This window comes from Akebia trifoliata, chromosome 6 (genome assembly GCF_017979445.1).
Source record: "Akebia trifoliata isolate Shusen 1 chromosome 6, ASM1797944v1, whole genome shotgun sequence".
NCBI classification, from domain to species: Eukaryota; Viridiplantae; Streptophyta; class Magnoliopsida; order Ranunculales; family Lardizabalaceae; genus Akebia; species Akebia trifoliata.
This window is the reverse complement of record NC_141380.1, coordinates 10,330,610-10,346,735: the sequence shown is the minus strand read 5'-3', so window position 1 is coordinate 10,346,735 and position 16,126 is coordinate 10,330,610. Positions and strand designations below refer to the sequence as shown.

Below are 16,126 nucleotides of genomic sequence, written 5' to 3'. Positions count from 1 at the left end.
TCCAGCCAAATCAGGAAAGGTACAGATCCAATAATAGTGGGACACTGAAGCAATATTAAGATTGGCGTTATTAAGGCTGAGATTGAGATGTCACTATTAAACCTTCTATCTATTTGCCGGTGCCGACCGGCTTAGTTGATAAATTCTTCTCATATTCATAATGAGTTCAATTTCTATCAAAACTGAGTTATTCATCTCATTAAAAAACAGGCATACTTGATGGTTACATTAAAATTTTTATCAATCTAACTTAAAAGTTTTGGATTTATTGATTTTTTATTATGAAAATGACTTTTATGATAAGAAGATCATCTTTAAAAAAAAATCAGCACAACCTAAAATTTGTAATCCCATCAAAAGTGATTTATAAATTAACGATAAAAAATAATTTGTTAATTTATAAATCACTTTTAATGGGATTAGAAGTTTTAAATTGTGTTGATTCTTTATGAGGTTAATCTATTCACCATGGAGATCATCCTAAAAAAAAATATAATAATAATAATAATAATAAATTAACTCAATCCAAAACTTTTTAAGTCATATGGGATATTTTTTGTCTTCCAACATTGTTACCCTAAGGTTGTTTGTTAAATGCTACCCATATATATATATATATATATATATGGGTCCTGTTCAGCACCAAACATTTTGGCCAACATTTTAGTCAATCATTTTTGTCCTACATGGGTTAGAAGTTTTGGAATGAGCTGATTTTTGGTGAGGATGATCATTCCAAAACTTCTAACCCCATGTTTACAAGTTGAAAAATCGTGGATTGTCCATTTTTTGTAAACCATTTTTGATGGGGTTAGAAGTTTTGGAATGGGCTAATTTTTAGTGATGATGATCTCCTCACTGTAGAGATCATCCTCACTAAAAATCAGCCCATTTAAAAATTTATAACCCATGTTTTGAAAAATGTTTTGCCAAAATGTTTGGTGCTAAACATTTCCCTATATATATATATATAGGGTCAGGTTCAAATGACAACCATTTCAACACACATATAGACAACGTGTTTTGTCTTATATGGGCAAAAATGTTTGGAATGGGCTGATTTTTTGTGAGGATGATCTCTGTGGTGAAGAGATCATCCTTGCCAAAAATCAGCTCATTATGAAACTTCTAGACCGTCCAATTTTTGTTGAAAAATTATAGACCGTCCAATTTTTGTAAATCAATTTTGATGGGGTTACAAGTTTTGGAATGTGATGATTTTTTGCCAGGATGATCCCCTCATCACAGAGATCATCCTCACAAAAAATCAGTCCATTCCAAACATTTTTGCCCATATAAGACAAACACGTTGTCTATATGTGTGTCGTAATGTGTGTTGCAGGAACCGACCCATATATATATATATATATATATATAGGGTCCCGTTCGGCACCCTAAGCTTTACCACACACTTTAACAAACGCGTTTTGTCTTACATGGGTTAGAAGTTTCGGAATGAGCTGATTTTTGGTGAGGATGATCTCTATGGTGAGGAGATCATCCTCACCAAAAATCAGCTCATTCCAAAACTTCTAACCCCATCAAAATTGATTTACAAAAAATGGACGGTCCACGATTTTTCAACGTGTAAACATGGGGCTAAACATTTCGGAATGGGCTGATTTTTGGGGAGGATGATCTTCTAATCATAGAGATCATCCTCACCAAAAATCAGCACATTCCAAAACTTCTAACCCATGTAGGACAAAAAACGTTTGTTAAAGTGTGTGGTAAAACTTAGGGTGCTGAACATTTCCCATATATATATATATATAGACCTCCGAACGCTTTCCTATATATATAGTTATGATAAAAAAAAGATTAAAAAAAAGGTAGTATTAATCATTTCTTATCTTTTTATTAGAATTATCAATTATCTCTTATCTTGGGATAATACATGTACAATATAGGATAAAATCAAATCTTTTGCTAAATTAAACATCTATTTTATCATTCATTGAATTACGTTGAAAAATATATAAGTGAACTTAAGAGCCTGTTTTTAATTTGATCATCATAGATTGGTTTTCCTTTGACATGTTCACAATTGATCTTGTCCTTTCTTTTTCTTCCAATTATTGAAGAGTACAAGTCTAAAACAAATTCCTTATTTATTTTACCAACTTAAACAATGACATTTTTATTTTTATGTTCGTTTTTCTTCTAGTAGAATTAGATGTAGTCATGTTGTTCCATATTCAAACTTAAAACAAAAAACAAAAAAACCAAACAAACAGGTCCTTCACTCTCTAAGATTTCTATCACATAATTATCCCAACTTACCGAATTGAAACCCAACCAAATAATTACTGAATTTGAATTTTATTATAACACCATCAACCCTTGTAATAAAACTCAAAAAAGAAAAGAAAAAAAAAAAGTCATGATGGAGGACTTTATTTTTCAATGCATTTCACACTACGCTGACAAAGAGGTGCACGTGGCGTAACACCATCAACCAATCAAAGCTCTTGGTTTGATTCAATTCTCAGTTTGAAGCAAACCAAGTTACACCCCTACATACAACCTGAAATAAACCTTAAATATATTTATGATTTTTAATCATTTTGTAACAAAATATGGTCTTTTATTTGAGATTCACAAAAAGGGTAAAAAAGTAAAATTGCAAAGTGATCATCATATACCATTTTGGTAAAGATAAATAAATACCAAAACACATATATGACTATTTAGATAAATATTTTAAAACCATGATTGGACCAATGATTTGGCTTCTTACATGACCATTTTGGAATTTTCCCAAAAAAACAAAAAATGTTTATTGCCCATATTATTTTATTAAGAAATACCCCTTAATGTAAACATCAATTTAATATTATTATATTATCCTCTTGTATGGTGATCTCTTTCATGACGCATATATGAAGTCCAAATGTTTCTATATCAATAAGAAGACCACCCACTTTTCTCAGATTCATTCACTAATATATTATTTTTTTAATCTTAATTTGGATTAATTAATATTTAATATAACAAATATTCTTTATTATAAATTTATGTCACTATTGTGATCTTGTCTAACCCTAACCTCATCTTTGACCATTCAAAACTTTATTTAATAAATTAAATTTATATATTAATTAAAACTGTTAGTGATCGGATCGGCCGATCAGTAGAAAAAAGGAAAAAAGGCCACAAAAAAAAAAGTGATTTGGATTGGATGCTTGAATCACCACAATTGGATTTAAACGTGATTCAATAATAATCAGATTGGATCATTGTAATAAAATTATCTGAATAATATAAAGGAAAGAGAGAGAGAGAGAGAGAGAGAGAGAGAGAGAGATAAGAGAAGAAGATTCCGACTTATTGCCAATTTTCAACGTGTTTGGTTCACCGAAAAAGACAAGAGGTGCTGGAGGTGTCTTTAAAAATAAAATTTCAATTTTTTTTTTAAACTTTTACCCGCCCTCAGAGATTTGTGTTGTGTCAATAAAAATTTCCTGGAAATAAATCAAGTATCGATTTCCTCACTTTAGAATTGTTACATGACAAATTCATTGTTTTGTAATGATAGATTTGTATCATGAAATCATTGTTTTTTTTTTTGAGAGTAATCAAGGGTTGAAGCAGATTTCCTGACCAGAATATATAGAGAAGAGAAAAAAAAAAGTTCCAATCTCACATAGGAGTCCCAAAGGCACCCTCCCTTACAATGGACTTTAATTTGGAAGGAATATTAGAAGCGAAAATTATTCTAGTATCTTGAGTAGTTAACAATGAAGCAAGTTTGTCTGTAAGCCTGTTTGCTTCTCTAAAGGTGAATTTGAAGTGAATGTTACCATATATAAAGCATATGGACTATATTTTATTAGTTAAGAACTTGACTCTCCATAGGCAATGAATTTCCTTATTAAGGATTTGAATAACTAGTAGTGAGTCGACTCCCACTATGAGCGACTGCGGGTCTAATGACTTAGTTAATTGAATACCCTCCAAGATTGCTTTAAGTTCATGTCAAAGAACTAATTTCCCTATAAAACATTCTGCAAGAGCACTCACCACCTCCCTTTTAACATTACAGATAACAGCCCCTTGCCCACCAACGTCCCCTCTAAAAAGTCGTCAGAATTCAACTTCCAGTGGCCAACCTCGGGAGCTATCCATTTACAAACTACGAGGGAAGAAGTATTAAACTTCATTGAGGTACCCTAATTATCCAAGAAGTCTCTATTGTACCGCACATCCAAATCCAAAAGCCCTTGGTTGTCAAACCTAGCTTTGATGTCACCTTCAATCGCTTTAAGTAGTAGAATGAGATTTGAGAAAGCATTTTGAATATTCTTCTACATCTTTCCCTCAAAAGATGGTATAAGTAAGCACAAAAGATAGATTTCTTGATAGTATCAATGGACGATCGTCCTTTGAATTTATCGCATACCCATTGAAGTTCTAAGTATCAATCTCTGACTAATCTATTGAAGTTCTAAGTATCAATTTCTAACTAATCTTCTATACTTCATTTTATGGAAAATTCTACCCCAACACTCTATGATAGTTCACAATTAAAATATTAAAAAAAAAAAAAAATGGTATATAACTTACCTTTTCATTGAACCATAAAGATCTTGATTCTTCATTATTGGTCAAAATTGCTTCATCATTAAAAATCTTGAGAGTATTATTGCCATTCGTGGTTAGAAATCTCATGTAAAGTAAGATAGATGGAAGTATAAGGGGGTGTTTAATTAATTTAAAAGAGTTGGGTGGGGGGGATTTGATTTAGAAAAAGTGTACTAAATAGATTCTTAAGTTAATTTGTCCATAAGCAATTGTTCTCTGAATAATAACAAAACACATCACGAGGTACCCCTTTAATTGATGAACGGTTATTGATGGTAGAGTATCTTATTATGATGTATGGTATAAAATAGTTTAAAAGTTTTCTTTCGTAGTCTCGACTTCTGATGTAAACGAATCGCAGCTTGTTCTGCCCTTTTCGACATTGGAAGTTTGAAGAAGAAGAAAACCGAATCGCAGCTTGTTCTGCCCTTTTCGACATTGGAAGTTTGAAGAAGAAGAAAGCCATGATGTCGATGATGACGAGGATCATGGTGATTTTGATGATCTCGATGATACTGCTTGTTGTTGATGGGGGAGATACAAATAGGGTTTTTCAGCCTTGTTCGGACACGAAGATACAGAGATCGGACGGTTTCAGTTTCGGGATCGCATTTGCTCCTCGGGATTCGTTCTTCAACAACCGTTCCCAACTGTCTCCTTGCGATCGTCGTCTCTCTCTTCCGCAAAACTCTCAGCTTGCTCTGTTCAGACCTAAAATCGATGAGATCTCTCTCCTCACCATCAACACTACCAACAATTTCTCTCCGGTACGAAATCTCTGCTTCTAGGGTTTTTTTTTTGTTCTTTTAATCTGAAATCGTGTTCTAGAGTTTCGATTGTCCACAATGTTGTAGACATTTGAACTTTTTTTTTTATTGTTTGGTTTTAATTCCGTTTATTACTTCTTGTTCTGGATGATTTCGGAGTGTTGTTCGACCCATCAATTAATTTAAAAATTAAACTTTTCTTAGTGAGATCGGTTGTCTTTATGGGTCTGAATCTTGGGCAATCAAAAGAAGAGAAAGTAAGACATATAATTGTAGAAATTGATCGCATTTGTGAAAATTTAGGAGATAACATGGTCTTGAAAGTCGTCAGAGACCAAGTCATCTCCGTGTCGTTTGTGAATCAGTCAGGAAGCCATGGATGAGATTCTTCATCTCTGGAGAAAAGGCTATGTCTCATTCGTGTCATATTGGTATTGTTTGTGAAGACAAGATGAGAATTTGATATTTAAAACCCCGGGTGATAAATTAAGGAAATGTTGACTGCGATAGTTTGGTCATGTGCATAGAAGTCCTTATTAAGCCCTAATTAGAAGGAATGTACAAGTTAAATGTTCTAAAAAAGCGAGAGGAAGACAAAAGAGAAGTTGGATTGAGGTATTGAGAGCGGTTATGGACACAAATTTTGGGAATAAATCTACTATGATGATGAGTAACAATAATGTTATTCCTATTTTGGGTTGATTTTCTTTTGGTGTAAAATATTCAAAGAATTTAGGGGTGTTTTCTTTGAAGATTTCGTTGGGGCATTGGGATTGGGTTTTTGACATTTTCATGGCTTAGTTGCAGTGGGCAACATAAATGAATAATGATTTTGATGTTAAACCACCTAAAGGTTTGGAAATGTGCGTATGCACATTGGAAGGATGGAATTTGTTGATGATCATCTCAGTCAACCCATTAGTTTTCTCTATATTCATCTTCTGGGTACCAAGAATTGTTGTTAAAAAGTTCTCTACAAGCTTGAAGGGACCATTCCTTATGTCAAATTACTCAGTCGATAGTCAGAAGCCAGTACACAATTAACATATTTCAACTAGCTAATGATAGGTAATTCCTATGGTAGTTTTAGCTTCAAAAGTTAAGAATTTGTTGGCTGAAGGAGGGGGATAGGAATACGTCATTTTTCCACTGTATTGCGAACTTTAACAGTCGGGTCAATTTTATTTCGAAGTTAAGAGTTAATGGTTCGTGGAAGGTGGGTGAGGAGGAGGTTTGCAAAGGGGTGGCGCAATTCTATAAGAACTTTTACTCGGAGGAACACGTTATTAGACCTAGATTTCCTTCATTTTGATAGCATTTCCTTGGATCACCAAAGGTGGCTTAGAAGACCATTCGAGGTAGATGAAGTTTGGGAAGTGGTCAGTGGTTTGGATAGTGACAAGGCCCCGAGGTCAGATGGTTTCTCTATAGGATTTTTTAAAGTGTGTTGGGAAATAGTGCGAGATGATGTGATGGCAACCATTGAGGACTTTTACAGGGAAAGTTTTTTAGACTTGGGCTCTAAATGCACTTTCATTGCTTTGATACCTAAAGTGTTGGGCACGGAAGACATAACGGATCTTAGATCGATCAGTTTGGTGAGCTTAGTTTATAAAATTATTTCGCAGGTTTTGGCTTCTAGGCTTAAGCTAGTACTTAATAATGCCATTGGTTCGGCTCAAGGAGCGTTTGTAATATGAAGACAAATTCTGGATGAGGTTCTCATAGCAAATGAATGTATTGACTTGCGTAGAAAAGCTAAAGTATCGGGATTAGTCTGCAAAGTAGATATAAAGAAAGCCTATGATCATGTGAATTGGAATCTGGTGAAGTATTTGGTGCGGAGAATGGGGTTTGGTGAAAATAGGTCCAATGGGTCATGAAGTGTATTTCCACTCCCACGTTCTCGATCTTGGTTAATGGATTTCCAACGGGTTATTTTAGAAGTTCTAGAGGTCTTCGTCAAGGAGATCCATTGTCACCCTTTTTGTTTGTGATAGTTATGGAATCTCTGAGTCAGATGTTGTCCAAGGCGGTGGTGGAGGGGGAGCTTTCTGATTTTTCCACCAGGGTGGGGGGGGGGGATGTTATTTCTCATCTTCAGTTTGTGGATGATACTTTGATTTTTTTGGATCACTCGCCAAGACAATTGAGCTTTTTAAGTGGTTTGCTAGGGTGTTTCGAGGTAATTTCTGGAATTCTGGTTAGCCTTTGTAAGAGTAAGTTTTTTGGAGTAGGAGTTGAGGAGGGGGTGGAGGTGGCGGTGGCCTTGCTAGGTTTCCAGATGAGAGTTTTGCCTTCTACGTACTTGAGGCTTCCTTGGGTGGGTTACACTAGTAAGGAAATTTGGGAGCCAGTTTTGGAAAGAATGAGAAAGAAATTGAGCACTTGGAAGGCCAAACTTTTATTCAAAGGGGGGAAGATTACGCTCATCAAAAGTGTTTTGGCTAGTATTCCCATTTATACTCTTTCGTTATTTTCCTTGCTGAGGAATGTGGAAGTGCAATTAGATAGAATCTGTCGGGAATTCTTGTGGCACGGTAAAGAGAGCGTAAGAAAACATCATTGGGTGAGCTAAAGCAAGTTATGTTTGTTTAAGAGGAGCGAGGGTTTGGGTTTTCGAAAGTTTGGTTACATGAATTCGGCTCTATTGGGGAAGTGGCGTTGGAAGTTTGGGGAGGAGGGAGAGAGTCTTTGGAGGAAAGTAATTATGGATAAATATGGGGTGAATGAGAATGGATGGGAGAGTGGTTTGACTAAAAGGGGATGTAGGGTGTGGAAATGTATCCTTAGACGACTTCCGCATTTGAAGAAAAAAGTGAAATATAAGGTGGGGAGGGGGAGTAAGGTGAGATTTTGGGAGCGTTGGTGGTGTGGGAATGGTCTGCTTAAGGACTTTTTTTCCGGATCGTAGTGTTTTGTCGCTGAAAAAGAATCAATTTATCTCGTGTTTTAGAAGTTTTGATAATGGGGTGACTAATTGAGATTTTAGGTTTAGAAGATCTTTTAATGATTGGGAGGTGGATAATCTTGGAAGGCTAACTTCTTTGGTGGAGAGCAATAGTATGGAGAGTTCCTCGGAAGATCAAAGAATGTGGGGAGGTACTAGGGATGGGAAATTTACGGTGAAGTCTTTGTATGAGGGTATCGCTCCTAGTATAGTAACGTCTTTTCCATGCTTTTTTGTCTGGGGTGATAAGGTTCCTCCGAAAATCTCGACTTTTCTATGGATTGCAGCTTTAGGGAGACTCACTGCTATGTATCAATTGATTAAAAGGGGCTTTATTTCATCGAATCAGTGTAGTTTGTGTAGTTCTCAGGCGGAATCGGTGGACCATTTATTCATTCATTGTCAGGTGGCTCATCATATTTGGTTGCATTTCTTATCTTTGTTTGGCATCGTGGGATGCTTTCCCAGATCAATTAAGTCGGTTTTGGAGTCTTGGTTGTCATGGGGAGGATCTTTCTCGTCTTCTAAACGGATTCTTTGGCTCTTGGATCCTTTTGCAGTTTGTTGGGGAATTTGGAAACATCGCAATCATTGCATTTTTGAGGGGAAACAGACTTCGATGGAAGGATTAGTTCTTTCTATTTTGGAGCTCCTGTTCTCTTGGAGTAAACTTTATAAGGAGTTTAAAGGGCTTTTCTTTGAAGATTTTGTTGTGAGATGGGATAAGGTTTGTTCGTTGGTGTGAGAGTCTTTTGTTTTCGCTTTTCGTTATTGTTTGCCTTTCCTTTTTCTTGTTTCGTCTTCTTTGTTTTGGGTTAGTCCTCTTGACCCCCCTCGTTTCTTTTTCTTAATAAATTTATCTTTATTGATAATATAAAAAAAAATATACCTTCTTACTGTTTTACCAAAGCCTTTCTAATACTAATTTTTGCAGTCCTAAAAAATTATGAAAATAGTTAAACTTGACTAAAATGTTATGGTAGTTTTATTTTCAAGCGAACTGAACTAATACTATTAACAAATTATATACCTACTTACTGTTTTACTAAAGGCTTTCTAATACTAATTTTTGCAGTCCTAAAAATTTGTGAAAATAGTCAAACATGACTTACCAAACAAATCCCCTCCCCTCTCCTCTCAAGATCTTAAACTTATTTGGGTACCATACTACTACAACTTCATTTACAAGATTTAACTCAGTTAAGTACCATTCTCATACTAATTGATCTTTCACATTTTCGTGATTTCTTCTTCTCTCTTACAACTATCAAACAAAACCGAAATATCTGCTTGGAAGAATACCTGGATGTATGAAAGTATTCAATTATTTTAGGTATTACAACTATGAAATAGGGTTTCATGAGCAAAGGTTCTAATATTAAACAAAGGGATGATTTTTTTGCCAAAACTTTCTTAGCAGATTTCATGTGAAACAAGATGAAGCAACCAAGATGCAGTACTTGCATTTCAATTTCATGACCAGGAATTTCCACGTCATGGACCTTCACTTTGTATTGGATAATTGACTTTTCAAGAGGGGGGAAAAAAGGGGGGGGGGGGTATTGCAGGAGATTGCTTTAGATCCTCCTTGGGGGTCAAATGGTATTCTTGTCTGTGCTGCCCATTGCAGGACTAGTACAAGGATCAAAAAATAAATAAGAGAGTGATGAAACAGCTACATACAATCTATCATTGGAATTTAGCTCTATAAGATTTATTAAGGAGTTATTGTTTTTTTTTTTTTTAATTAATATCTCCATCACATAATCAGCAACACTGACTAGTATAAAACTAGTAACTAAAAAGCAACAGAAATCAAGCAAACACTGTAGAAACGCTTGAGATCATGTCTAAACAAACAAATTTACCTTTTATCGGGTCTTTGAAAACCTTCATATTTTATAGTTTTAAAACTGATCAACTTGAGTTGGAACTCTACTTAGTTAGCTTGATTGGATAGGATTTTCTACAGACTCGAAATATTGAATCAGATAGACTATCAATGATTCATCTTGAAACTTTAACAAGTTTCCATCGAGTCAATCCAACTCAAGTAATACCCTAAAACTCTTTCAACTCTTATTCCTTTGTTCACTACACTGCAAACCCTTCTCTTTCTAATGGAGCTTTGATTATTCTAAGGAAGACGGCTCATGTCAAATTGTCAATGTGGATGTTCCATATGGTCTTGGGAAAGGGGGTTATGCTATTTACAAGTTGCACGAAGCGATGGAAACATCCATGGGGGGAAGGGAAGGAGGAGGGGGAGGGGAAATGAAGACCACTCTCATGGGTAACTTATAACCCTTATTTGCCATATTTTTAGAGTACTATCCTTTGTTGCAATAACTTTCAAAATGTTATCCATTCTTGAAATTTTCTCAAAAAGTAGGGAAATATGAAATTTCATATCCCAAGATGTGTCCCATAAGCTTATACTTCATTTTACCCAAATGGGCCACTTGGTTGGCTATCTCATCATCATTTATCTTTGTCGGCTTGATATTCCTCCTATGTTCCGTCAGCCCTTCTTTCTCTAGAACCCTTTCAGCCAGTGTCTTCTCAGCTTCTTTTCTGCTATCTTCCAAATTTTTTTCTCCCTCAAATTGAGTTTCTGTAGTCTCTTCAATTTATACACAAATACAGACATTTGACCCAAATTTTTGTTATCATGTTTTATTTTAACGTATATTTTTTAATTGGCTCTTAGTTTTCCCTTGGAATATTTCTTAAAAATATATTTTTGAACTATGCTTTTAATTAAAAAAGCTTTAAATAGGAGGGTTGATGGGACTTAAAGAAGAAATTTGAAAAAGAGGACTTGGGTGCTATTATTTGAAATCCTTAGTTGCTAGATTTCCAGTCCACTATCGTTTGTTGCACTACCTTCCACAAGGTTATTTATTTCTTTTAGTTTTCTCAATAAGTAGGGGGATGTGAAATTTCATACCAAGGAAGTGTCTAAAAAGAGCAAAAAGAAGATATGGGACTAATTGAGTTTTTTATATTTCTCTACTTTCATATATTTTTATAATTAAACAGAATTGTTCTCTGTCGTGATAGTTTTTTGTAGCTTGTGTTGCTTTTTGCTTTTTTGCTGTTTTCTTTGTTTTGGGTGGGTCCCCTTGACCCCCCTCGCATTCTTTGTTTTTCAATAAATTCATCTTTATCGATCAAAGAAAAAATGACTCATGAGCCAACTCTACATGATGGACTTACAAGCTGGAAAATGTTTGAGTTTTAAAATATTGGTCCTTAGTAGTTGCCTAAGAGTCAAGTGGGTGCCTATAGTTAATTTACTATTTTTTTTCCCTAATCTTAGCTTGTAATTTGTATTTTGTAGTAGGTTAATAACTAAAATGCAATGACATGAGAAGTCTTACGGCCAAGGTTGTAGATTGATTGGAGATTTGTGTATTTCTTTTTTCTTTTTTTTGATAAGTATACATTGAGCAAAAAGAGAAAGGAGGTCAAGGAGTCCTACCTAGACATAGAGCAAGAAACATGATCTAAGTGCCCTCCATGGGGTTGGCATAGTGGTAAAACTAGCAACAAGGGTTTGCTTCCTCATATCGTGTGTTCAAAACTGATTGATCTCTTGATTTACCTTGTTGCACTGTGGGAAACTTCCAAGGGAGGGATGTGCAACTGTAGGGACTAGTCCCATCCCAAAAGGAATGTGATACCCTACATTATCATTAAAAACCACATAATCTAACTGGAGACCCCACACATAAGGTCTCATATGAAAACAAAATCCTCAAAAAATACACCTTTATATTCATCAAACAATTTGCACCAATAAAGCACCAGTCCTAATGTACTAATGATCATCTACTGAAGTGATTGTTCATTCCCTTCTAAATCTTCTATTCCCTTCCTTCCAAATCTCCCAACATACTGCAAAAGGAGTTGAGGCCCACAAGATTGCCAACTTTGAAATAATGATTTAATGTATTTAGGAAAGACCCATTGAGTGTGGAACAAGGAATATAAATGGGACCAAAATAAGAAGAATAGGAAATTAGTTCTAATTCAGATAATGAAACTGATATGTTGTAGATAGGACATTTACGCTTAGTGTGGAAGTATCTGGTATGAATGCACAAATATCCCACCCATCTTGACATATCTGGTAACATAAATTAAGACTGCTTCTTTTGCTACTGTCACATTGCTTACAAACATGTTATGATTCCATTTGCTAATTCCAACCCTAGGGTAGTAGGTCTTCATAGATTTGAGGGAGACTTGGCTTTGTAACCTTCTCTTCTCTATCTGGTTTCTTTATATTTTTACTATTTTGTTTGGCATCAATTTGGTATCAGAGTTATTGTCATGCTTCAAAACAATCTTGCACCATAAAAAATCGAGGTAAGTTACATAGAGCAGTATATGTAAAACTGACATGTTTTGATTTTTCCTGTTATTTTTGCTGCACATAATTCTATTAATTTCTTCACTTTTCGCTCTGAAATTAGGTCATTTTCACTACTTCCAGCTATCACAATTTGGCTTCTCCTCCTAAAATCCAAAATACCATCAGAGTCTGATTGTCACATATCTTTAATTGTTTCACCTTCAAGTTTTCTTGTAGATTCATTCTAGCCTTCCAAACTCCAAATTTGATCCAAATTGAGGGAGGACAGAACAATTACAATTTTAATACACCACTTGTGGTCTAGTTGAGTGGAAAAAAACGTAAGGGATGATTCCCTGATCAAAATCACACAGTTTACTAATGTTCAACAGGCAATTATGTAACTTAATGTCGACTATCTAATTAACTACTAATATAATTTAAACTTCATTCAAACGAATGCCCAATTACTAATATGAAGGAGTTAGTCGAGTCTATAAGTGTTATTACCACAGACCTAGGATCAAATCCGCAACTCATCCCTTGCACCCATCAGAAAAACAGTCCTATTATGATTAAAGATCATTTTCAAAACTATTAGGGTATGTTTGATTGCATGGAAAGTGACTTTCCATGGAATTTGAAATCCATAGAAAAATAATGGTGGAAAATAGGTAGGGTTGGAAAATCAAATTCCATTGTTTGATTTTACTTGGATAAAATCATGGAAAAAATATAAGAAAAAAAAAAAAGAGAGGAAGAGGAGGGGGGAGGATGTGGCGGCGGCGGCGACAACGGTGATGGTGGCGGCGGTAGAGGTAAGTGTGGAAGAAGGTGATGATGAAAATGGGGGGAAAACGTCGTGGTGGTGGTGGCGGAGGAGGTGAGGGATGGAGAAGAAGAGAGAGAGAGAGAGAAGGTGGCCGGAGGTGATGATAGAGACGGAGACGACGACGGTGATGACGATGACGATGAGGTTAGTGTAATAGTGGTGGTGGTGGTGGTAGAAAAGAAGAAGATATGAGTGGGGAAGAATTGGGGATGGAAAATATGGGTGGATTTCACTTTCCCACCCATATGGGTGGGAAAGTGAAATCCATGTTTTGGTGGACATTTTGATTGGGGTGGAAAATGAATTTCCATTTCCATGTGCAATCAAACATACCTTAGGTTATGTTTGATTGCATGAAAAATCAAAATCTATGGAAAAATGTAAAGGATGGAAAAGTTAAATCCATTGTTTGATACTACTTTGGAAAAAATAAGAGGGAAAAAAGAGAGGAGGAAGAGGGAGGGGGGGGGGGGGGGTGAACGTCTTGGTGGTGGCTTTAGCGGCGGAGGTGAGGAAGAAGATGAGAAAGATGAGGGGATGACGTAGTGGTGGTAGTATGGCGGAGGCGAGGAAGAAGATGATGAGGGGATGACGTCGTGGTGGTGGTGATGGCAGAGGTGAGGGAAGAAGAAGAAGAGAGAGAGAGGAGGTGGCGACGACGGTGAGGTTGAGTGTGGTGGTTGTGGTGGGAAAGAAGAAGATATTTTGAGGATGGAAAATTTAGATGGATTTTTTGATTGGGGTGGAAAATGAATTTCTATGGAAAAATGCAATCAAACACATGAAAAATGTCATTTTCCATGTGCAATCAAACATACCCTTAAATCATTCTTAATGCGACTTTCTTCAACTAATGCCATGTTTAGGAAAAATTGTTCCATGCTAATTTCTATTAGCTGGACCTTTATAATAATTATAATATGTATATATGGTTTACTAACAAAAGTATTACTTATAGTATACCAAAAAAGTAAAGTACACAAACCCTTTAAATGACATTGGTGGTCTCAAGCCCCACATAAAGGATGAGGGTTGCATCAGGTGAAAAAATTCGCCACCCCTTAACATGAATCCTGATCTAACATTTCATTCGGGGGACAGAGTGGAAGAGGCACAAGATTCATTTAGTTCCAAATCTTTGGGATAAGGCCTTGTTGTTGACTAAGTAAATATGTTGTTTTTTTTTGCCTTTGTTTGTGGTACCTGCAATCATCTTTTTCTTCTTCTCGCGCCTATCATATGACATTTTTATTTATTTGAGCAATCTAGTCCATCATTTTATTTAGAACTTCACAGGTCCACAATAAGAAAAGATACAGACTAGAATAATAATAATACTTGGGGCCCACATGTATGGCTCTTTGACTGGGCACCACATAAAAACATAATCCGAAACATCTTAATGTTGTCCTGTATTTGTTTTCAGTTCTAAAGTTAAAATAAAGATCATTTTGAGTTGAGTTGAATTTTCTTTTGGGATTTGAGGTTAATATGAAACAGTGATCAAGCTCTGATAGAATAATTTTATTGATTTTTCAGGATTCAGCTGGTGGGTACATGGTAGCATTTGCTGGCCGGAAATATGCTGCAAGATCTCCTCCTGCTTTCGTTGCAAATGGTACATTCATTGTAACCAGCTTTACTCTGGTAAGCAGATAATGTCTAATCACTTTTGATTTTTGGGATCTCTCAGTTTCCTCCATCCATCTCATGATCCATCATACCAATGTGACGATATGAACACAGGTGCTCGAGTTTCAGAAGGGTAGGTTGCAGAACTTGTTTTGGAAAAGGGACGGATGCGCTTCATGCTCGGGAAAATCTAATTTTGTCTGTCTCAACAAACAGGACTGTGCTATTCGATCATCCAACTGTAAAAATCAAGGTGGCTCTGTAGATTGCAGCCTCGGTATACAGCTAGCTTTTTCAGGCACAGATAAGCACTTTAGTGCACTCAACTCATGGTATGAAGTAGAAAAACTTCGGCAATACTCTCTATATGGTCTATATTCTAACCTCAAGAATTCTCTCACTGATCAATATAACAAAATCCTCTGAGGGTTGGGCGACGTGGCTAGCAGAGTTTGCCCACTGACATTGGTGCTGTAATTTTACTTCCCTCTTATATACTTTCATTTCTTTCTCACCTGTTTTTTTTTTTTTTTCTTTTTCAAAATCACATTTGGGTGTTTTGTGTGTTTTTTCATGTTTTATTTTATTTTTTGTGTGTTGGAGAGTATCGGATTACTTCAGGATTGTTGGACATGACATTTTGTATCATATTTGATAGTTCATCATGTTTGGGTGTCTGTCTCCGTGTGTTTGACCATTGGAAACTTTTATGCTTGTTTAATTACTGCAAGGTGGATTTGGATGAAGACTGACTGCCCTAACATTTATTCGAGTTGATCAAACATTATGCACCTTTGTTTTTTTAAAATAGTTTAATTTAACATTTTCTGGTTCACTAAATACCAGGAGTTAAAGGGAATTTGCCCTCCACATCATTATTGAAAATAGAACTGATAATAACCGAAAATAATAGGCTTTGGTTTTGTATATATAGGTGTCTGCCAAATACGGACCAGAACGGTCAAGTTTATTTGTCGACCTTTGTTGATAAAGGACTGTTA

At 35.6% G+C, this 16,126-nt stretch overlaps 1 protein-coding gene across 1 annotated transcript; it reads left to right on the top strand.

Moving 5' to 3' along the window:
- Positions 1 to 4,975: 4,975 nt before the first annotated feature.
- LOC147400174 (uncharacterized) lies at positions 4,976 to 15,802 on the top strand. Its single transcript, XM_086445771.1, has 3 exons — positions 4,976 to 5,351; positions 15,033 to 15,140; positions 15,240 to 15,802. Exons 1-3 carry the CDS (start codon positions 5,049 to 5,051, stop codon positions 15,549 to 15,551), a joined length of 723 nt encoding a protein of 240 aa, XP_086301897.1. The 5' UTR covers positions 4,976 to 5,048; the 3' UTR covers positions 15,552 to 15,802.
- Positions 15,803 to 16,126: the final 324 nt, after the last annotated feature.

Bases quoted from the DNA above. Each gene is read 5' to 3' on its own strand.
- LOC147400174 (XM_086445771.1), top strand. From the start codon at position 5,049: ATGATGTCGATGATGACGAGGATCATGGTGATTTTGATGATCTCGATG. The intron at 5,352-15,032 runs GTACGAAATCTC...TTGATTTTTCAG, and splicing joins CTACCAACAATTTCTCTCCG to GATTCAGCTGGTGGGTACAT. The intron at 15,141-15,239 runs GTAAGCAGATAA...ATATGAACACAG, and splicing joins TTGTAACCAGCTTTACTCTG to GTGCTCGAGTTTCAGAAGGG.